Source organism: Notamacropus eugenii, chromosome 2, assembly GCF_028372415.1.
Source record: "Notamacropus eugenii isolate mMacEug1 chromosome 2, mMacEug1.pri_v2, whole genome shotgun sequence".
Taxonomy (NCBI): domain Eukaryota; kingdom Metazoa; phylum Chordata; class Mammalia; order Diprotodontia; family Macropodidae; genus Notamacropus; species Notamacropus eugenii.
The window spans coordinates 374,855,439-374,879,912 of NC_092873.1; the positions used below are offsets into that span (position 1 = coordinate 374,855,439).

At 36.7% G+C, this 24,474-nt stretch overlaps 1 protein-coding gene across 2 annotated transcripts in view; it reads left to right on the top strand.

Annotated features, from left to right (window-relative positions):
• The window catches only part of USP32 (ubiquitin specific peptidase 32), a 262,811-nt gene that overhangs the window by 128,355 nt on the left and 109,982 nt on the right, over positions 1–24,474 (top strand). For both annotated transcript variants that reach the window (XM_072646922.1, XM_072646921.1), the window contains exon 5: positions 8,930–9,089. In XM_072646922.1, coding sequence (XP_072503023.1) covers positions 8,930–9,089 — 160 coding nt within the window. The remainder of the gene's footprint in view (positions 1–8,929; positions 9,090–24,474) is intronic.

Genomic DNA, 24,474 nt, shown 5'->3' on the forward strand with positions numbered 1-24,474 from the left:
GTTTCCTGGCATGGTACGGGTAGACTGTCCAGGTTTCACAGGCATGTTACAACAGTGAACTTTAGCATGGTGACTCCGTGGACCATCAGTTGAGTAGTCAGTCTAATACCTCTTCTCTCCCACACTTTTCCTTTTGGAGTCTCCCAAACACCAAGCTAGCTCTGGCAATGTGTATGTTAACCTCATCAGTGTGCACATCCCTGGAAAGTATACTGCCAAAGTAAATGAACTTATCCACAGTATTCAGAACTTCTCCATTTGCTGTAACCAGTGGTTCCACATATGGGGTTTAGTGCTGGCTATTGAAGTACCTGCATTTTCTTGGTGTTACTAGGCCAAAATTAGCACAAGCAGCAGAGAAATGATCCATACTTGATTGCATCTTGGCTTCAGAGGCTGCATTGAGTGCGCAAATCATCTGCAAACCAAAAATCATGCACAAATACTCCCTTCACTTTGGTCTTGGCTTGTAGCCTTTTCAACTTGAAGAATTTACCATCAGTATAGTAGTTAACCTTGATGCCATGTTCATCCTGATTGAAGGTGTTTGTCAACATGGCTGGAAACATCATGCTAAAAAGCATGAGAGTAAGCACAAAGTCTTGTTTCACTCCACTGATGATTGGGAAAGCACAAGAGCATCATCCTTTATCTAGAATCCAGGTAAGCATGCCATCATGAAATTGACGTACAATACTGATGCAACTCTCTGGGCAACCAAATTTCGACATAATTTTCCATAAGCCATCACAACTGACTATAGCAGAGGCTTTGGTCAGATCAACAAATGTGTTTGTACAGACTTCTGTTCTGCTCTTGGTATTTCTCCTGGGGTTGTTGGGCAGCAAGCACCATATTGACCATTAAGGAGGACTGTGGCACAAATCTTGCCAATAGTACCTAGAAGAGTCACTCTGTCCCATTTCTCTTCTTACCCCCTCCCCCGCCCCTCCACGCACCTCATGATTGTCCCAGAGCTATCTATTTCCTTTGCTTTTATAGAGATTGACAGTGAAGGTATCCTGAAACTTCTGGGGGATAATCTCCTTGCTATATAACCCAGAAAATTTCACTCAGCTTTTGTATAAGCAAATGACACTCCTCCCTCCCCCCCACCATCTTGTAATTCTCACCTGGAATATAGAATCAGCACCAGGAGCTTTGCCACACAAAAGGAGGCTATTGGCATTCAAAACCTCTTCTTCAGTTGAGACTTCAGCTAGGAAGGGATTGACTTCAAACTTAAGTAAATGGTCAGTAGCTTCAGCATTGATTGATGATGGCCTGTTGAGAACACTATGGAAGCATTCAGCCCTCCTCTCTAGGACAGGCCTTCACAACCTGCACCTCACCAAAGGATTTTGGGTGGCCCGTGAAAGAGGATGCTTTTCTCTACATTTTTTGCAGGATATCCAAAATCCTTTGGAGGGCTGCAGTTTGTGAAGGCCTGCTCTAGGGTTGTTTTCTTATCACTAATCATTGTGACTCTATCAGCACTGAGTAATTGAGATACACCATAGGTCTTTGGTTCATAAGTAGCCTTCAGGACATCATAAAAGCCCTTTGGATTGTTACTGTCAGCATAAAACTGTGTTTCACCTTCCTTCTTGCTGAGCCAAGAATTCCACATCTTTCTTAAGTTTCACTTATACTTTACTTTTGATGGAATTAAATGCTTCTTTCCTAGAGATGGATGAATTGTCCTGTTGGTGAACCCTGTGGAGTTGTTGCTTTTCATTTAGTAGCTTCTGAATTTCCCCATCATTTTCGACAAACCAGTCTTGATGTTTGTGAGTGTTCTCACTCAGATGAGCAAGTACAGTGCTGTATACCAAAGTCTCTGAAAGCTGCCCGTTCTTTTTCTGCTGCACTGTTGCCAACCATATGTTGGCACAATTTTGCCTCCAAGTTAGCAACAAATTGTTCCCACTGAGAGAAGTGCTGTAATCTGTTGTCATTAATTTTTTCTGGATAGTCATTTTAGCTTGGGGACATTATTTTCGTTGAATGTGAATATTTAGCTTGGAGAGGATAAGTCTGTTTGTTATCAGTCCAACATTCTGCCTTTGTTACTCTTATGTCCTGTCTGTCTCTTCTCCTTGTAACCACATAGTCTAAAAAATGCCATTGTTTGATACTAGGGTCCATCCATGAAGTTTTATTGCCTTTAGGTAAATGGAAGACAGTAATGGTGATAAGAAGGTCATGAGATGCACAAGTCTTCAGTAGTAAGTGATCATTGTTGTTTCCAGTTTCGTTCTTCCCAAGAACTTCCTGCTATGTCTGGCAGTCTTAGCCTACTCTAGCATCAAAGTCTCCCGGAAGTATAAGCTTGTTCTCTTTTGGTACATTGATGGTAATAGTCTCCAGGTCTTCATAAAATTTTTCTTTGACCTCATTAGGGTTTGTCATGGTGAAAGCCCAATAGGAACTGATGATGGTGTTGTGGCATTTTCCTGCAAGTGGTAATCACATTGCCACTCACTCTTTTTGATTAGCATACAGACTTTTTGACTAGATTAGTTTTGATTACAAAACCTATACAAGCTTCATAGTGTTCCCCTTTTCTGTGGCCACTCCAGAAAAATGTGTATCCATCCAGCTATGACTTTGGTAAGCTGGCCTTCATTTGCCAATCTTGTTTCACACAGGGTTGCTATTTAAAATTGATACCTGCCGAGTTCTCTCACAACAAGAGCTATTCATCTTTCAGGTCTAATAGATTTTGTGTTGTTTAAGTGTGTGCGCATTCCATGTATTGATGGTGAGTGGAATCATCTTTGTAGATGTTTTTGTACATTTTTTGTGTTTCAACTACACTGTAGAGTCCTCACCTGCTATAGTAATCAGGCCAGGGTTAGGTAAGCAGACAGTTTTTAGGATACCTTTTCTAGTCCTTCCTCACACCAGGAAGTGAGAAGTGTGATCCTTAAAAATCTGCTCAGATACCCAGGGGTCTGCTGAATTCCACTGCTGCCTCCAGTGAAAAGATGAGCCTATGGTCAGGCCATGCGTGTACAGGATTGTGACTATGGCTCCCAGTGTATCTGCACCTGCTACTTTAGTACTTGCCTATTGCCAAATGACTTTGAGATAAGTAAAATGGTAAAATGTATGGGTGATGTCTTTTGAACCAAGCATAAATTTGATTTAAGTGAGACATGAAGTTGTCAGACTCACTCCCTCTTCTAGAGTCATCACAGTCCAGTGGCAGGACAGAATCAAGATAACTGGTGATGACTTGAGATACAGTGGACCTTGGCATCTTCAGTGTCTAAACAAACTCTAAGTCCTGCACAGTGCCTGCTTCAACTGCCTTCATGGCCATTGGAACATCTTGTTCTCATCTGCCCATTCCATCAGGAGAAGTGTTCATGTGGTTGGGGTAGATACTCCCCTAACTGATGGTTTTGAGACACCTACCCTGCTTGGTTACCCTTAACCTAGTTTAGCCTTTTTGCAAAAATGGTTTACCAGTGTGTGTCCACTGTGCAGCCACTGTGCGTATTATAGCTTCTTCTGACAGTTGAGAGTTAGGTGGAACAGGTGGACACCAAAGGTGGAAAGCAGCCCTGAAAAGGGCTCAGCAGCCTTCCCACCAGAGGTACTAGACTTCCCTGAACATACTCTATACCAACCATATTAATTAATATTGTTTTAGACTATTTAAAATAACAGTAGTATAAGGTTAGAATATTACTGTGGTATAGGAAATGATGAGTTGGTGGACTTAGAAAAATACAGAATGACTCGGACTTATGCAAGAAGAGGTTATCCATCCTCAGAGAAACAACAGATAAGTATAGTACGATCATACATAGCTTGTATATATGTTTATATATGAGTATATATAGTTATATAGATATAGATAGATATAGATATCTAAGTATATGTATGTATGAGTATATATATATATGTATGGATATATTTTGGTGTGTATATGTGTGTGTATGTATGTATGTATGTATGTGTATATAAACATAGAGATATATATACGTGTGTGTGTGTATCGACATGTAATTTTAGCCTTCTTGGGGCAGGGAGGGGAGGAAGGTGGAACAAACAAAGTAAAAAGAGCACACAAGAGAACAAAAGAAAACTTACAGGGAAGCAAGGAAAAGATGGACATCTCTGAACACAGTGCATAGTATTTATTATATAGGCTTTCTTGAAATGGAAATTTATTGCTATATATTTTCAGTCCTCTCTTACATTCTGCTTTGTATATGGCAATGCAATTTTTCTTTTCTTATTTTGTATTTAAGTTTTAATATTTAAGTTTATAATAATTTTCTTTTTCTTGTATATTTAAGTTTTAAATAAATTAATAATAATAAAAAAAGAAACTGGGGGTGAGGGAGGCAGGGGACGATGACTGGCGGGGCGCTGATGAAGCCCAGAAACCTGCAGGTAGAAAATGGTGAGGTAGCTATCCTGGGTGCACTTCCTAAATGAAAGACATGGGAGGAACTCTCATGTTCACTCTCTGCACTTGGTGGATCAGCAGCAGGGATTATTGAGCAGATATTAGTTTCAAAGTTGATATGATTTGAAGGGTGATTTATTTTGGAGATCTTGATGAAATCTAGGAGAGTAGCCAGGTGGGAAATAATTTTTATTACCAGTGATTAACTCAGCACAAATTATGCTGAAATAAAGGTTAGGTTATCAGATTAAAACAAGCTAGGTTAAAAGGCTTCAGTCTTGCAGAACATAAAACAAGTAAATATTTTGAAGAATTGGAACTCAGGAAAAGTTCCTTTATTAGGAAGCTCTGTGGGGAGTGTGCCACATGTTGTGGAGCAGAGAGATGATCCCAAATACTTGGAGATGAGGAATCATATTAATAGAGAAGTGAAAGAAGTGAGGAAGGAAAGACAAAAGACAAAAGTTCTTCTACTTCCCTTTTGTTTAGATTTAATTTGAAATTACATCAATACAGTATTATTTTTATGGCTCTCTGCCAAAACCTTAGAATTAGTTTTTTAAGTAGAATTCTTGTTTTGTAATGGAATTACTTTTTGTTAAATTTTTATTTTTTTAAATGACTATTAAAATTTTCATTTTATGAGTAATGCAACTGAGTTAGGGAAGACATGAGAGGAAGAAATGAAATTCATTTGATATGGATGATGTACAGGCATAAAATTGAGAAGTTATAACATTTCAAAAGGGTTTTTTTTAGTGTTGAGACAATTTAGTGAACAACCATTTCATATTTTCATAATTTTAGAGAACATTCCTTTGAGGAAAAGACAAAAATTATCGTTTTGGATAGTTTCTGAACATATACATTGTGATTTTGCTCCTGGACACGTAAGAAAGTCAGTTGCAGGCACCATCAGAAGTGAGGGAGAGCTAATTAATATTCTCTTCACTCCATTGATCTAATTCTGCCATCAGAGACTTCCAGTGACTCTGATTTCAGGTTAGGTATCTTAGAGCCAGTTGCAGATTTTCTGTTTTGTCAGTTGGTTAACTAGCATTTATTAATACCCTACTATGAGCCAAGTACTGTTTCTAATGTATTTGGATATACTAAGAAACTCAAAAATGAATTGCTGCTTTCAAGAACTTCATGGTATAATAATGGAGGAGAGAAAAGACAAGCAATTATGTACAAATAAGATGTATACAGGATATATTGGAGCTAATCTCAGAGGGAAAGCACTAAAATTAAGGAGGATTGGGAAAAACTTTCTGGAGGTGAGATAAGAGAAAAGAGGGAGCTTTCAGTGATGGCATCACTTTTTTCTGAGGTTCTCAGCTGAGAGGGTAAAGGCAGTGAGAGCTGTGGGAGGTTTGAGTTTTGAGGAGGGAATCAAAAGGTTTGGAAGAGCTGCTGTAGAGATTGGAACAGTGGTTTAATAGGAGAAGTGTAGAAGGATTGCCTAGCACCATTGAGAGCCTAGTTGAAGTTATATAACATAAATTTGTAGTGAAGCCAGTAAGAATAGTTGTATGTAATCTGGAAGAATGAGGAAACAAAAAATAATCCCACTTTCAAGAACTATTATGGTGGCAAGTAATGTCAAGAAGAATGACTCCTTACTGCATCATAGACAGATTGTAAAAGGCTTTAAGTCCCAAACTGAGGAGTTGGCAATTTACATTAGAGATGCTAGGGAACTTCAGAAGATTCTTTAGTAGGAAATTGACACAGTGAGACCTATGCTTTAGGAATATCAGTTTGGAAGCTGTCTGGAGGATGGATAGAAAAGGTTAGAACGAGGAACCAGTTAGGAGGAAAGCCTCTGTAGTAATCCAGGCTAGAGGAGATCAAGGCTTGAACTTTGATGGTAGCCATGTGAGTAGAGTTAAGGTTATGAATTTGAAGGATGTTGTAGAAGTAGAATTAATAAGATATTCACTTTTGTTTGGATATGGAGGTGAGTTAGAGAGAAGAGTCAAGGATGACTCCTAGATTTATAATCTGGGCATGTGGAAAAATAATTGTGCTCTCCCCAGAAATAGGCAAGTTAAGAGTGGGGGTTGGTATAGTCTAGAGAAAAGACATAGTCCAATAACTGTTATTAGAACATTGAGGAATAAACATCTCACAATACTTTGTAAATAATATTTTTCTGACTTTTGACATTACAGTATTCACAGTATTTTCTTTTAGCACTTTGTCATTTTGGAGAAAGTATTTATCTTTTTCTTTAGTATGTTAAAATGACATGGTTATCAAAGTACCTAGATAGTCTAGCTTCAGTTTCCCCTGTACTTAAGATACAAAACTTCAGCCACCTACTTATGTATTTAATCTTGGGCTAATAATTTACTCTTCAGGCTTCAGTTGCCTTATGTGTAAAATGAAACCAAGTATACAAGGATTTATTACATACATACTTATGTTCCAGGCACTGTGTAAGCACTAGGGATACAAAGAAAGACAGCCACTGCCTTCAGGGAGCTCACAGTCGAGAGTGTCAGAGGGCTACTGGTGGTGGGGACGTGCAAACAGCTACGTACAAAAAAGATAGGTACTCAATAAATTGGAGATAATCTCAGGAGGAAAGCACTAGCATTAAAGAGTACCAGAAAAGACTTCATGCTGAAGGTCAAATTTTAACTGATACTTGAATGAAGTCAAAGAAACTAATAAGCAGAGGGAAAGAATTTCAGGCCTGAGGGACAGCCAGTAAGTTGTAGATTTTTGTTGGTCTAAAAAGGAATTTTTTCATCTTACATCATATTTTTTTCTACATGAAAATGTGTCCACAGTACTGGCATGTAAATTTACTTTTGGAATACAACCTGTTAGTAAGTTGAGAGCTCACTTTAGTTACTATGCAGGTAAAATTCTTTTATTCATTTGTACCTTATGAAGTATGGATTTCCTTTTTGACTCTTTCTTCTTAGCTTCTAGCACAACCTTGCACGTTCTAGTTATTTAATAATGCATATATGATTGATTGATTGAATATGCACAGTTCAGTTTAATTCTGGACATATTTGTTAGCCTATTCTGTATAGAGATACAATTTATATCAGACACTGCCACAACCCTCCTGAAACTTTGGTTCAGTAAGAGAATATGATATATAGATAAATAATTACAACATTAAAAGTATGTGAAAAATTATTAGGTACAAAGCAAAAAACTGCATGAAATATGGAAGTAAGAGAAAGAGTCATTAACAGCTTGAAAAATCAAGTCCAAGGGAGAGGTGGCATTTCACTTGCTCTTTTAATGACTTTTCAGGATAGGTAGGAAGTCACTGGGTTGAGGAGAAGAGAAGAAAGTATTTTAAGGATATGGAATGGAATAAATAAATTTATTTTACTGTTGCTTATTATGTTGATTTCTAGAAAGTGATCTTGGGTGTAAGTGCTGTTGGTAACATTGGGCTGATTCATGTCTAACATGTGATTTGGCTAGAATACTAAGCATCTCCAGGGAACAAAGAGTAGCCAAGTTTGGCTAGGATTTAGATCCTACTGTTGGGAGTTGTGTGAGATAAGGTTGAGCTGGTAGAGTTGCTCCTTATGATAGTGGGCCTTTCCTGTCACACAAAGTCATTTGAACTTTACTCGGGCAATAAAAAGCCACTAAATATTTTTGAGTGAGCAGAAGAGTGTTATGATCAGATCTGTAGATAAGGAAATACCATTACTGTGATGGCATGAATGATGAATTAGTATAGGGAGAGAGTAGATGTAGGAAGAAACATTAGTAATCTAGGCAGTTAGTAATGAGAGTTCATAATACACTGGTGGTCTTGGAATAGAGAGGAGGATACAGTTTCAAGATACTGTGGTTGTAGAATGAATGGTATTTGTTAATTTATTGGATATGAGAAATGTCAAGATTTGCTTCCCTATTCCCTTTTTCATACTATTCATATACCTTGTGCTTCAGCCAAAATGTATCATTTTTTAAACTTATGCATTCTGACTTCTCCACCCCTTTGCTCATACTACTCATTGTTCTGGGAATCCACGCCCTCCTTTCCTGGTTTCACACCTATTAAAATCTTTCAAGGCTTCTCTCAAATGCCACTTCCTCCAGGAAGCCTTCCTTGATCCTCCAAGTTGTTGATCTTTCCTTGGGTCTCACATACTATTCTGTTTTTGTATTTTAGTAGTAATAATAACCACCACTTAAATATCACTTTAAGGTTACAAAACACTTTCCATATGTTGTATAATTTGATCCTCACAAAATCCCTGTGAGGTAGGTGCTGTCATTTTACAGATGAAGAAACCGAAGTTAGGAGTGGTTAAGTGACTTGCCCAGGATCACTTAGCTAGTATTTGAGGCAGAATATAAATTCAGGTCTTCCTGGCTACTAGTCCAGTACTCTATCCTCTGTGCAACCCACTAATGTGCTTTTCCTGTACCTTAATTTGAAGAGTAAAAATGTATGTGTTTAGTAGTTTAAATTTTTTTCCTTTGGTCCCCTTATTCTTATTTTTGTTTCAGGGTGAAAAAGTCAACTATGAGAAGTTTAGAAACTGGTTACTACAAAACAAAGATGCTTTCACTTTTTCCCGATGGCTACTATCTGGAGGTGTTTATGTTACTCTCACTGATGATAGTGATACCCCTACTTTCTACCAAACACTGGCTGGAGTCACACATTGTAAGTAAATGTTTTTTGTTCTTGCTTTTGATCATTTTCTGCTTTGTTCACTATTTTAGTATTGCACATTTTACAGTTTTTAGGAAGAGACCTTTGAGTTTCAGTGATACTGGTGACATTCAACTGGTTGCAATTTTGACTTGTGGTTTGGGTCAGATTCTTGTCAGTCAAAAAATTGTTCTGAGGGAGTGGTGGATTTCATGTTTGATCCAGCTGCAGACCTATATGATACTGATGTGTCTTGGTTTATGTTTGTCTTTATCTGAAATAGAAATATATTCCCTTTGGTTTATCTTCGTTCTCCACTCATTACTACCGTTTTCTAGGGAATATATAGGGACATGTATTGATTTTTTTCCTTGTGATAGATGGGTGGAAAAGCTTGCTTTCATTTTGTGATGTATAATTTCCTTTGCTTAACCTCAGTATGAGCAAGCATTCTATTTGAATAAGTAATGTTTGTGGCTTAAAGTAAATGTAGGATCTGCAGGTGTCATCTAGGTTCTTCACAAAATATAATTTTTTTATGTTGATGTCTCTAAAGTCATTGAAAATGACATAGTCAAATCTTAGGAGAGGTCTAGCCGACTTACAGCTGCAGTAAGGATTGGAATATGTCAATTTTTTTGGAAGTTTGCTTTTCAAAACTAACTTAAAGGTAATATTTCATTTTTTAAAATAAATTTTACCCTAAGTTTTAATAGACAAAAAGAAGTAGACCCACTGAGTATTATTTCTAGTAATTTTGTGGTGACATTTTCAAAATTATCAGTGAAGTCTGTGTGTGTTAATTATGATATCAAAATCTTATTTCTCCTCAAGCTAAGTCTGTGGTGAAGTTTTTAGGAATTAGGAACTCAGAAGATGATAATATACCATTTAGTTAGTCAGCAAGCATTTATTTATTAAGCCACCACTGTGTGTTTGGGACTGAGATAAGGTCTGAGGATATAAAGACAGAAGTGACATAGATCCTAAGAAAAGGAGTTGCATTCCAGGAATGAACAAAAGCATGTAAACAGAAAGTAGAATCTCATATGTGTGAAATAGCAAGATGCAAGATTAGTTTAGTTGATGAGGTCAGAATCCAGATAGCAGAGATTGAGAAGAGAGTGAGAGGTCAGAAAGTAGAGGCAAGAAAAGCAGATATCTTTTTGTAGGAGTTTGGCCTTTTTAAAAGGATGGAAAGATATACAATGATTTCTTGACTTGGGGGATGGATCTAGGCCTGTAGAGTGTTTTTAAAGGAGAGTGGAAACTTAGGCATGTTTATTGGTAGTCAGGAAAGAACCATTGAGTAAGAAAAGTTGGAAGATGCAAGAGAGAAGAGGGTTTGGTTGATTTTGGAAGCCATTTACTTGAGGAGATAGGAGGGAATGGGGTCAATGGAGTCAATAGAAAGGTTTGCCTTGATAAGGAAAGGGCCACTTCTTCAACCGAAACTGGAGTAAAGGAGGAAATGATGGGGGAATGATGTCATGAGGTCGTCAGATGCAGTGAAGGGAAGGAAAGGGAACTCATGGCAAATGTCCTGTGTTTTTGCAGTAGAACAGTATAGAGAAGCCTTAAAGCAATATATAAAAATAAGAGTGTGTTAAGTTATTGATTAGAAATAAAGGTTTTTGAGATTGGAAGAACTTTCATTATTTGTCCAGTAGCTTTTGATTCAGAATTTTAAATTTTCAAGTAAGTGTGAAATATAGAAGGTTGGTTATAAATTACTTAAGCTTTACGAAAGAAAGTGAAAGAAAGTTTTTGTCTGTTTGGAATTAACTTTTTTCTTTTTCCAACATAATGTAGTAGTTGATATCTCTTATGGCTTCATTTTCACACGTGTTTTGTCTGGTTTCACCTCTTAATTTCATATTAGCTTTAGTAAGCGTCACTTCTTTGTTTTCTTAGAGTATTTTTAGATTGATCAGCTAAGTTTTTAGTGGCATTCTTTAGATCAGTGGTCTGGAAATGGTGAGGAGCATGACCTCAATCCAAGGTTCATGTGATCAAACCACTATAAGGTAGGAAGGGAGAGCACATTCTCCCTGCCTTGTGATACTCAGTTTTAGAGCTTGAATGAATACAACCATACTTATCCCCTCACTTGTCCCCATGTTCCACTTTTCCTCCTTCTGCAAGTTTGCAACCTCCCCACTTCTGCCCTGTATTTCATTTCCTCAGCATAGTAATAATTTGACTGTTACTGATATGTCTACCCACAATTGCAGCTGTGCAACTTCCGTTGGGAAAATCTGTCCCTCTTCCCCATCATCTCCTACTCCAGTATATCTACCTTGTATCTTCCTGATCACTTTGTGGCTGAGGAAGGCATAAACAGGTCTTATATGGTTCCTGCTTCAGGGAAGTCAGTGACAGATGAGTTAGAACTTCATCTCTCTCCTTTTAATTTTGGGTGGAACAGAGTGGGTTGTAGAGAATGAACAGGCATGAAGAGTGGGTTGAGATCTGCATAGCAGATACTATTACATTCTCTTCTTCCTAACCCACCTTTCTTCCAAACGGCTATTTTTGTCAAGTCATCCTGATTGGAAACCTTGATGTCATCTTCAACTCTTCATTCTTTCTCACTCCACATATTCAATCAGTAGATATTTCCAAAACATCTCTCCCCTTTCTACCACATATAACATCTCTTCTACTTCAGGATCTTATCATCTCTGGCCTGTATTATAGTAGGAGCCTCCAGATTGGTTTAAGTACCCCAGGTATTTGTCCCTGTCAAAGTGGTGACATTCCTGATAGAGTACAGAAGTCAGGAAGTCCTGAGTACAGATTCTGTCTCGGACACTCTTACTAACTTGTGATTCTGGGCAAGTTACTTAATCTCTGCCTCAGTTTCTGTATCTGTAAAATAGGGACAATAATAGCACCTCACTCACACCAGGATTGTTAGGATTAAATGCCAGATTTGTGAAGTACTTTACAAAACTTAAAGTGCTATAGAAATGCTAGCTATTACTCCTTTTCCTCTTCTTCCTCCAGTTAACCTCCACAGAACTCTCAAAATAATTTTCCTAAAGTTTTAAGTCTAATCATGTCCACTGCCCTTATTCAGTAAACTCCAGTGGTTCCCTATTGACTTGAGGATCTATTTTTGTTGTAAGTTTTATAATGTATATAACTTTTAGTATAATAGTACATATAAATAATTCATAAGTAAATATACCATATATTGGAGAACAATCTTTAGATAAGCACAAAAATTTGATTCTCTTAAGAGCAAGAAGCTTAATTTGATTTTGTGCTAGAATTCCTCCCTTCAATTGTTAGTGAAGTATTATTTCTCTCATTGCTTGCTCAGTTGTTGCTGCCCAGGGAAGCTGCCTTGTAACTAAAAAAAAAAAAATACCACCCTTCCAAAAAACTTCTGCTTACAAGATTATTTCTTGTAGAAATATCAAGATAAAGCCTGCATTTTAATGACTGGTGATCAAGTGATCAGCACATCTATGCGACTTGGTTCTAGAGCTCACTCTGAAGATATTCTCACTCAGCAAGTAGACTTTCTCCACATACAGAGTACTTAATAAATTAAACTTTTCAAGTAACATTTCAGGAATGTGTAAATTTACTGTTATTAAGTGTAGGAAACAGTATTTTTAGTAACTAAGTTAGAAATAGAAAATATCTATTGTAAGTATCAGTAACTCCATTTAAAGTTGTTTAATGAGCCACGGCATGTAGGAAGCATAAAAGAATAACAGTTTTTCATTTGTAAATGACATTTATGTTAGAGTGCTGCTGGTTTTAATTACATCTCTACACAGAATTGTGAAACATTTTAAAGTCACACTAAGCTAAGCACACTGTCATTTTTAATAAAGTTCTGTTTCTTTTCACTTAAATCACAAACATAGAATGGTAGTATAGCCATTTTAGAACAAAGTTTGAATAATTTACTGATTTGATTTGCTTTAGTTTTAGGGTTTATCATGGCAGTGTCTATATTTCATTCTTGTGAATTTAGAGCTTAAGAACTGCTGTTAATTTACCTTTCATTTTCATCAAATATTTATGTGTATTACACAAAACTTAAACTTGAGTCAGAGGTTCAAGATACAAAGGCTTGAGCTAAGCTTGACCAGGCTTTTGTCACAAGAAAAGTTTTCTGTTGTTATATCTTAACTTTTCAGTTTCATTACATACAGTTAGATGGTTTCATCTATTGTGGATTTTTAAAAAGAGCATTCTTGTTTATAATGAATTTGGATTAAATATATATGTAAATGTTAGAATTGTTCTTCTTTGGTTCAATATGCAGAAAACTTTTGTAAGAGAACTTTGAAGAAGTAGTGAATGTATGTTTATGTTTATGTATTCATATATATGTGTGTATCTAGAGCACTGGAATAGAGTGTTGGGCCTAGAGTTAGAAAGACCTGAGTTCATTTGGTACTGAGACCCTTAGTAGCTGTGTGACCTTGGGCAAGTTATTTAACCTCTGTTTACCTCAATTTCCTCAACTGTCAAATGGGTACCAGAGTTGCTGTGAGGATCAAATGAGATAATATTTGTAAAACTCTTAGCACAGTGCCTGGAACATAACAGGCACTGTATCAATTCTAGGGTTTTATACAATATTATATTTATATATATTCATACATATATATATATATACATATATATATATATATAGAGAGAGAGAGAGAGAGAGAGAGAGAGGTGTTTGAAAGAGGTTAGTGGAAAATGTTTTCTCAGTATGAAATGAATACTTAAGATGAAACAAGGCACTGTATTCAATTTTATCTTGTTTGTATTAAAGCTTGGAAGGGCCATAAAACTCTACCACATATGCAGCCTCCCTAGTTCATAACTTCAACATTGTCTTGGACTTCTTCATCCCACATATCCATTCATTTTCCAAATTTTGCCATTTTTACCTTTACCACTATCTCCTAAACATAATGTCTTCTTTCCACTCACACAATTACCATCTGATTTCAGGCCTTCATCACTACATACCTAGTTTGTTACAACAGCCTCTTAATTGGGCCTCTTCCATCTAGTCTCTCCCTGTTCCAGTCCATTCAACACACTGTTGCCTGGTAATATTCCTTAAATACAGATGTAATCACGTGACTCTCCTATTCATTCAACTTCATTGGCTTCCTCTTGTCTCTAGGATAAAATATAGTCCCCTCTGTTTTGGTGTGTTAAACTCTTTATAACATCAACCCTACTTGAATTTCTAGTCTTTTTATAAACACACTACAGTCAGTAAAACTATCCAACTTGCTATTTTTCATACATGATGCTCCACCTACTTTCTCCATGCTTTTGCACTAACCACACCCCACATGCCTGTAATGGACTCCCTCCTTACCTCCACTCATAGAGTGCCTCTCTTGCTTTAAACACTCTTGCATCAAGCTTATCCTGATTCCCCAAGTGCTAGTATCCTCTCCCTTCCCATACAATTTTGTATATATTTCTATTAGCTTTATGTTTATGCTATACATATACGCATCTGTATATCTAAATATATAACATTCAGCTATACATATATGTATATATGCATATGTATAGATGTGTGTGTGTAAATTTTGTTTTAAATGAGGAAACTGAGACTTACTGTTATATCCCCTGGCTAAAAGGAGAATAAAAGATGCATGTATATGTGTAGGTTGTGGATCTCCCCTCAAAGATTAAACCTCAAGTTCCTGGTTTTTTCCATCATTGTACCTTTTTCATTTCTCTCTTGTATAGTTGTAGTTTATCACACAGTAACAGTTTAGGCTATTGGTTAAACTTTATAATGTGATGGAATTTTATGGTCAAGATTATATTGCAGCTTGTAGCCTTTTTTCACAAAATAGTCCCTTCTGTTTATCACTTCCTTTAGTTCAGATTTGTAGATTGACTGCTTTCTTTAGTCCAGTTCTATAGATTGACTGCTTCTCAAGGCCCTGATCCTTGGGGTTATAATTCTTCTGACTTGACCACTCGAATCAAGTTGGAGTGAATACCCTTTACTCCTGTAATCTTTGGGATAGGACATGATTCTTTTCTGTTTTCTTGTCTTTTCTTTTAATCTGTGATGTATAGTCATTTTAGAGCTTGTTCTTTTTCCTGTATTTGCTTTAAAGCATGCTAAACAGTCCCTTCACTTTTCTGTCCTTTTTCTCTCTCAGTTTAAGATTCTTCCAGGCCCTGAACTCACGTATCCTCACTTCTGCCCTTATTTTTCCAGTAATACTCTCTGCTTACCAAGGGAATGATTGGTATTGATCTGCATATATTATTTCTATTTCTGAATCTTTTTGGAGTAACTCAAAAGCAAAAAAGACCAGATAAGTAGTGGTAGAGAGCCATTTTCCTTAAGCCCGTTTGTAAATTAACTTGCTTTTTTCCTTTCTTTCTTTAGTCTGCTTTCAAGTGATTGTTTTTCATTGCCCCTTTCCTCTGTTTATTCTTAATTTCCTTTGATTTTGACTGAATCATTGCAGGATTGCATATTTACCAGCTAGTCAACCAGAGACTTGAATGATTGAACAAGCTCTTAAAACTTGAGACTTACTTGAATGAGCTCGAGGTACTGTTATTGAGAGGTACTTTGCCCTAGTGTTGAACTTCATGTTATTCCTCAGAAATCAACTGTGTATAATTGGGGAAAACTTCTGTGGCTATTCTTTCAAATTGTCTTCATAATTGTAGGAGGCTGGAAAATTTTTTTTTAAATTTTCAAAAATTATCAGGGTTTTATTAAATATAGCTTCATTTGTGATTGATAACACTTGAGTTTTACTATACTTTGGTTATTATTTGATTTATTATACTTTGGTTAAAGTATGTTAGTGTATATTTCATTTTCTATGTTTGTTTTAATATCTAAATAAGGAAGTAGCTTTTCTGACCTATGATATTCGAGTATTATTCTTACATAATAAAGTTATTATGTTTATCTTTTTTGCTGCATATTAATTTGTAATTTAAAAAAATATTTTCAGAATAAGTGTGAAATTCCCTAACTGATAAACAAATCCCATGTGAATTTTATTCTGCATGTTCTTGCTTCATTACCCTCTTAGCTTCAAGTGTCATTATGTCAGTCAACTATTTTAAGCAGATTACAGAGGGTCATTGATTTTCAATTCTGCTTCATGTAAAAGTGATTTAAAAAAACCCTTTGTTTAGATGAAAAATTTGGATTTTCTGTATAACATTTTTGTTGATAATCTCTATGGTATTAAAAAGCTGTTTCTGCAGTTGGGACCTTGTGACTGAGATTTGACTATAGTTAGCCACAGTACAGGCCAAATTCTAGTAGCAATGTTGAGAATATGGTGTTCTTGTTTCTAATAGAGTATGTGTTTGAGTACTGGTTTTTAAATTAAAAGTAGAAATAATGGTTCCTAAAATAATTGCCAAAATAGCCTTTGACTTCTGTACATAGATATGATTTAGTTGTATGACTTTTTCTCCAATAATTGAACTGTCTACTCAAAATAATCTTTTTGAAGAATATAGTCTTTTGTAACATAAGCTTACTTATAAGATTTCTGGAAAACATAAGAAGTTTTCCAGAGTCGGGAAGTAGGCTGGAAGAATGTTCAAAGAACAAAATGAATCTCACTACAAAAAGCCATTTTGGTGACAGCAGATGCTCAAGACACAAACCCAGAAGAAGATTTTGACTTCAAAACATCTATGTTACAAGTGAACCCGTCTGACAAGCCCCTAACAGTGAGAAACATGCTCACCTTAAAGAAAAATACCTGTTGTGAAATCAGGAAAGCCTTTATTAATCTTTATGTCCATTCCTCCTGAATGGATAGGTAGCATTCCCAATAAGGTTACAGGACTGCCACATGTTCCAAAAGATGGGGCTTCTTATATTGTTTTCCAAACTTTGACTCTCCCGTGATACCATCCCCTGGCCATGTGATTTTATGTTCCCCTCTCTGATAGGTTTTTCCTCACACAACTCCTTGAGCTTGTGCATTAGTTTCTGACCTCTAACCTGTCCATGCTAGGTCACAACCTTTATCACCTAGGATTGTGGAAAACAGAATTTCCTTGTTTCCCACAAAATGCACCTTTTTTTTCTTTATTAAAATTTCTGTTTCCACACCTAAATCCAATCAGTACCTCCTCACATTCTTTCCCCTATGAACTCTTCCCTTCATCTATCTCCCCTTTATATAAATATGGGAAGGGAGCAAAGTTGACTGATGACGTGACAAATTACAAGGGGGCAGTTCTCTTTCATAAGTACAGATATAGAGATTCAAAATAAAAAGGTAAATCAATGAATTGTCCACTTAGCGGTTCCATCTCACATAACAGTCTGGGAAGGAACATCATCTGATGAAGTTTTCTAATCTGGATGCTCCTTCAAGCTGTCTTCAGCACGGCATCTCAGTATCTTCTTTCCTTTGCCTTCTTGTGGAAATCCAGATGTCCTCTCTCCTACAAAACTGACCTTGATACAATTTTAGATTATCATTCCCAAGCATCATACTCTTACAAAATCAAAATTGGAACTTTAGCCAGTTATCATGTTTAAAAAAATTGCTTTAGAACCCAATTTTTACATTTTACATTAATTCACTATTCATTTCCCACATCAGGAAGATGAGATTTCACTAAGGAGTCAGTAACAGGCTCCAGTACTCACATAAATACAATAAATAATCATTTTTTTAATACAATACTTATCACCTCTTAAAACAATTCCAACTTCAGGTCATGTGATACTTCTTTTAAAGCATTTACAATATAGACCACAAACTTTTTTTTTTTTTTAACATTAACCAACTGAGACAAAATGATAACTATGTATGCTAACCTCACAGGCCCTTGACCTCATTGTTCCCATGCTATCAGTAAGAATTGAAGGACCCTAACTTCTGGTTGGCATAAAATTCTAAGCCTAATAGCTTAATTTTTGGACTTAACCTCAGATGTTCCCCTACCAGTAATCTATTATTTAATAGATATGGTATTAAGTTTACAAAACCTTTGATTATAGGAAATTGCCACGAAGAGTAAGGACATTACAGGGAAACAATATCTCCCTAATTTCATGTCAATTCCAAGCAGGAGTAGTTTGTCAACTGACATTCAGCCAGGCTTAAAGGCTGTCAGGTGTCAGTGGGGAAATTGAGTCAGGAAAATCCTACCTCAATTCAGGCTGAACAGTCGCTCTCCCAGCCTTCCCATGAGATCACCTTTTTGCAGTTCATAGCAGCATCTCACAGGCTTACTGGCATCATGCATCAAAGGCTCAGAATGCCTTTCTTGCTATCCACACCTGGAGTTAGACTCAGAAGAACAGTCAGTTAATAGTCTCATAAAATCTTAAAATAGCAAGCTCCATTAATCAGTTTCAGATATGACTACAACTTCACGCTGGCTAAGGAACATCCTTTGAAGCAAGTCTTAAGTAGCTTTCATGCCTTTCTACACATGTTCTAGTTCCTAATTAAATAACAATCATAAAATCAAATTTACCATTAAAACCATAAGTTTTTGCTCTAATAGATTTACATCTGTTTCCCAAACTTCCCTGTACCTTTCTAACTATGCTCAACCTAAAAGAATGAGCTACATGTATAAGTTCAAACACTAACTTCAACTTATGTTCATGAAATGAATTCAAATTAAAACAGAAACATTTAACTTTTCCATCAATGCAAAATATTACCAGAGTTTGCCTGCCTCTAAGAAACTTAGACTGAATTTCTTTTCCCCAAACTAAAGATGTCTCTGATTTAGTCTCAATAATTAATTCAGGCAATTGTTTTAATACTAATTGCTTTTACAAGACCTTATTCCAAGTTGGGACCTTTGTCCCTTACCCCAAAAGAGTTTTAGTCCCTTGTCTAAAAAGACACTGGAAAACCTCACCTTGAAGGCTGCTTGGATTTCCCCACATGAACTGGCTGTCCTGAGGCCCATGAGCCTTTACCTATCACTATGCCCAGATCTCTATTCTATTTCCCACCCTTGATCCTATCAATCCAAATCTCCAGGTTACTGACCACTCCCATCAATACCATCCCTGGAACCTCCAGACTACCTAGGGCCATCCCTGGACTCCTTCCTTAGGCCCTCTGTAGATTAGATAACAAACTTTGACCTTCTTTAGCTGAAAGGCTTGGGTTGAATTCCTTTGAGCAAGACCCAGCGTGTCACTATTTTTGGGTCCCAAGCACCCCTTGTTTTATGGAACAATGATTCAACATCACATTTATATTTTGGTTTCCTTTCCTTTATCTAATTATTGCCATAACATTCTGGAAGAATGTTCTGTTACAGGAATTTTATCTTTCACAAGACCATATCAGAGTATGGAGAAGTTTTGAATGCTGTAGATAAGTTCACTTACCTTGGAAGTGTACTTTCCAGGGATGTACACATTGACAATGAGGTTGATGCGTGCATTGCCACAGCTAGCTCAGTGTTTGGGAGGTTCCGAAGAAAGGTTTGGGACAGAAGAGGTATTAGACTATCAACCTGAAGGTCTACAGAGCTGTTGTGCTGACCTCATTGTTACATGCTTGTGAAACATGGACAGTCTACCAGCACCATGCCAGGAAACTGAATCGCTTCCACTTGACCTATCTTAGGAAGATTCTGAGGATCATCTAGACGGATAAGGTACCAGACACTGAAGTCCTTGCTTGAACTGAACTGCCAAGTATTCAAACTATGCTTCAGAGAGTGCAATTCCAATGGACTGGCCACATTGTTCGAATGCAAAATGTATGCTTACCAAAAAGACTATTTTATGGAGAACTTGCATGGGGCAGGTGATCAAATGGTGGCCAGAAGAAACGATAAAAGGATACTGTCAAGGTCTCTCTCGAGAACTTTGGATTTGACTGTGCAACATGGGAGACACTAGCACAGGACTGCTCAGCATGGCATGCCCACATAAGAAAAGGTGCTGTCCTCTTTGAGCAAAGCAGAATTGAGACAGCACAAAGTAAACACAGGATGCACAAATTTGGGATATCCACCCCAGATATTCAAACAGACTGTCTGTGCTCAACCTGTGGAAAAGCATTCCGAGCTTGTATTGGTTTGATCAGCCACAGACACACTGAAATTTCACTTTACAATGGTGATATCATTTTGGTCCTATTTGAAGACAAAGGACAACAACCAACCAACCAGAATACCCACTTACCCAGTTAATTGAAAACAAGATTCCACTACTTGCATTGTGCTTACATCTTAAACTATCTGCTTTGATTATAGAAACATGCCATGAAGATTAATAGCAAGGACCTAATGAGATATCATTGCCACCTTATAACCAGACTCAGAAATAGTCAAGTGGGAAAACATTCCTTTTCAAAGGAACACAATAGAGAAACTGAGCCAGAAAGGATCCCATCCCAAGCTAAGGACAGGATTGTCCCCTGAGGCAAACTTCCTCTCTGAGTATGGTCCCAGAGGCTTATACATTAGATAGCAGGTTTCATTAATCAAAAATTTTATAAGAACTCACACTTTAAATTTTAAATTTGTCCTAAAAACCAGTCACTAGAGATTATTTATCACCAAAGCAAATTCCTTGGTTAGGAATTCCATCTGATTTCAGATTAGATCTTAAGAAGTTCTTCTGTAATGACTGGACTTCAAAAGGAAATGGGGATGGGGCCAGGAGGCTTTTTGTCTTAAAATTATCAGAGACCTTCCTGGAGCCATAAAATACCTTATCTTGCCCCTTATCTTTCAACCCCCGTAAAACCTTTATATCACAGATTTGCTTACAAGTATAGATTTGGTAGATAGGCCTTTCAAAAATCATACAAAAGATTTTACAAAACATTTCTTCACACACCAAATATCGTCCTCTTTTAAGAACAGTTTGCAATTTATCACAAAACCCTCATGAACCTAACAGACAAAAAAATTACAAAAAAATTTTAAAACCAAGGTCTTTGCACATTTGCCTATAAGCTTCCTTTTACAAACATACTTTTGTAAATGCTTGATTCATAGCAAAAATAATTTTAGTTAGAACTTCCTTAACAGCAGAAATAAACTATTTCACATATTTAATACATCCTTAGATGACTTGAAAATCATACCCATAAATAAAAATATATATGAATTTTTTTTCAAGGATTCTCATTTTCTCAATAGGAATTCTACAACACAGAAACTCTTACTCAGAATTCCTAACAACTTCTTTTTAACCAATTCATCATTAATTTAACAATGCAGTTCCTAATATAACATTTAGATTTACTTAAAAATTTACACTATTTATGTTTATTTGAAATAAGCCATTAACCCATTCAGATGCATGCATTTCCACATCTCCTTGCACAGTAGCTCATCTCCTTACCACCACGTGGGCATACTCTCTCACCTGATATCCTTTCAGGTAGAGTCATCTCAAATTTGATTGAGCTGTTAACTGTCAAATCAAATTAGATGATTTTTCTGTCTTCTTAAAATACTTCCTCATACCCTCACTACTTACTGAAACCATCTGAAACTAACTCATGCAGAACTATTCAAACCTTCTTATCTGCCTTTCATATTTTTAATCACACCTTTTATTTATCTTTCCAAATCTCTCTATCTCATTACTCTCATTATCCCATTCCTCCACATCTTACCTATAACTGTCTGCACTGGAATCCCCTTCTAACTTAAAACAAAAAAGTTAAATCTACCATTATATAGCAAATACCAGCATTTTCACTGCTTATTTATAACCAAATATAAGTTTCAAATTATCGAATTTCCCATAATCTCTTTTTACTCTACTTTCTTAAAGGACTGAAACGCCATCTTCCAACTCCCCTCCCCCTCAGAGAAGCTGACCACCAGACAAGCTCTCCTAGACTCTTTCCAGCTTTTAAATCAGATGGGGCTAGAGTAGCCTTCCGCTTGTGAACATGGTCTGAGCACATGGACAGAGTTAATGCTTCTAAAAGAAATCATTGAAATTCTAAAGTGAATTTGCAATTTTAAACACATTGTCTGGTGACTATCAGATATATTTACTTAATTTAAACAGATTTTAGCCTTGAGATCTCACTAAATCAAAACTCAAGTTTTCACTCCAGACTGCCAGTACTCTGCTAATTTCCATTGCAAAAGAAATTCTTTATTCATTTATTTATTCATAAAGAAATTCATTCTTTAGGTGAGATAGGGAATGGTCTGCAGCTCCCTTACATGAGATGGAAAGACCATCCCAGTTTCTACAAAAAAAACCTTTGAATCAAATTAAAGAGCCTTCTTGCCCACACAAAAGGGACTAAGTATTTAATACTGACAAAATGTGACTTCCAAGCATGAAGCTTCCAGAGCTTAATAACTAATGGTAATAATTACAAATCACCTTAAACAACTTTTAAATTTTTAAATCCAGTAATCTTCCATAAGTTTGTCTGTTGGTTTCCAATTAGGCTAAACATTTCCTTAAGTGGGATAGATTGGAGGGAGGCAGCACAAGGTCTGAGCACATGAATACTCTGCCATCCTACCCATCTCCTCCCCTCATTTTATATTTCAGATAAACCAAATACCATTTCTTCCACCTTCTTTGTTCCTTTAAAAGAACCTTAGAGATTAAGAGCCTAACAATTTAACTTATCAAGAGAGCCACATTTTTTTTAAAGTTGAGTAATCTGCAAAAAGCAAAAATCTTTCTTTTCACCTTTACAAACCTGGCCAGGGTTTAGAATGCAGAAAGAAAGATTTTTTTTTTAACAACTTTTAAAAAGTTCTCAAACTCTCTATTAACACCATTCATAGAACAGATCAAGCCAAACAGTAAAACATCTTTTTTTTCTCTCTCTCTCTCTCCAGCCCACTCACTCCTCTGAAGCTGCTGTAATCAGGGAGGGAAGGGAAGGGGAAGATTAAGAGATAGCAGAATTTCAAGGGAAAGTCCAACTACAGCCCTTGCTACTCTGGCTGGCTGTATGGCTTTATTTACAATTTAACAAAACACTTCACAAACAGACATTCACAGAACAGATAGATCCTGTCTTTTTAGGAAATAAACTAATTTTAGATTAGACTGATCAAAATTCAGCTATTCATGTCAATTTACTCTGACTCACTCCAAGCCAGTTTCAGAAAGATCCTTCCCAGAATCTAGATTCTCCCTCCCCCTTCTTTCTCTCTTCTCTCTCTCTGAAGCAGACAGGGGAAGAAATATAGCCAGCATTCCTTCAAATGGGCTTCTGAAGGAATACCCAGAGGATCATTCATTCCCTCCCTGGTGCCATTATCTTAAGAGTGGTCACTTCTCATCTTAGGATTTATGCTCCCAAGGTCCCCGAAGGACTGGTCGTTCCAAAGATCCTGAGGCAGACAAAGCAGTACTTAGCCACCAGTTTTCCCGCCTTTGCTCAGGTCCCTGGCTTATGCTGCCTCTGGCCATTCAATTTATTGTTTTAACTGTGTTCCTGAATTCAAAACAATTCCAAACAGTCCTGGAGAAGTTAGCAGTCAGAAGAGGGGAACCATGCTTGTGGGTGTTTGGGCCACTGAAAAATCAATGGGCGTGCACCCATCCCCCACAAGCAAGACTCCCTTCTAATCTTTCTGATGCTAAAGGTCCCGGACGAGCCCCCCAAAATTGTTAGAAGTGAGCCCGTCTCACAAACCCCCAATAGTGAGAAACATGCTCTCCTTAACAAAGTACAATACTTATTGTGAAATCAGGAAAGCCTTTATCAATCTTTATGTCCATTTCCCCCGAATGGAGAAATAGCATTCCCAGTAAGGTTACAGGACTGCTATAACATGTTCAGAAAAATGGGGCTTCTTATACTGTTTTCTGAAGTTTGGATTTCCTGCGATACTCTCCCCTGGCTATGTGACTTTGTAGTCTTCTCTCTGATAGGTTTTTCCTCACACAGCTCTTTGAGCCTGTGCATTAGTTTCTGACCTCTAACCTGTTCATGCTAGGTCACAACCTTTATCACCGAGGACTGTGGAAAACAGAATTTCCTTGTTTCCCACATCTGTGAGCAAAACCTAAGAAAAACACAGCTTGTGCACAAATTCAACTAGAATTGCTAAAAGAGATGAACAAGTTATGGTATGTAAATGTGGTGGAAACAATTGTGCTATAAAGAATAGTGAAGGAAATAGTTTGAGAGCAGTGGAGGCAAAATTAGAGGTGTAAAGCAAATAAGGAAGAAAGTAAGGAACTAGTAACTAAGGAACAAGTAACTAAGGAAGAATGAAAAGCTGGGTTTAATAAAGTTAAAAAACTTTTTTAAAAGAATAGAAAAATATGAAGAATCTCATTGAAAAAATAAGTGACCTCAAAAACAGGCCAAGGAAAGATAATTTAAAAATTATTGTACTAAATTAATGAGAGGATTCTGGGAAAATGGCTAAGTAGGTCAGAAAACTTTTGGCTCTCCAAATTTCCTCCACA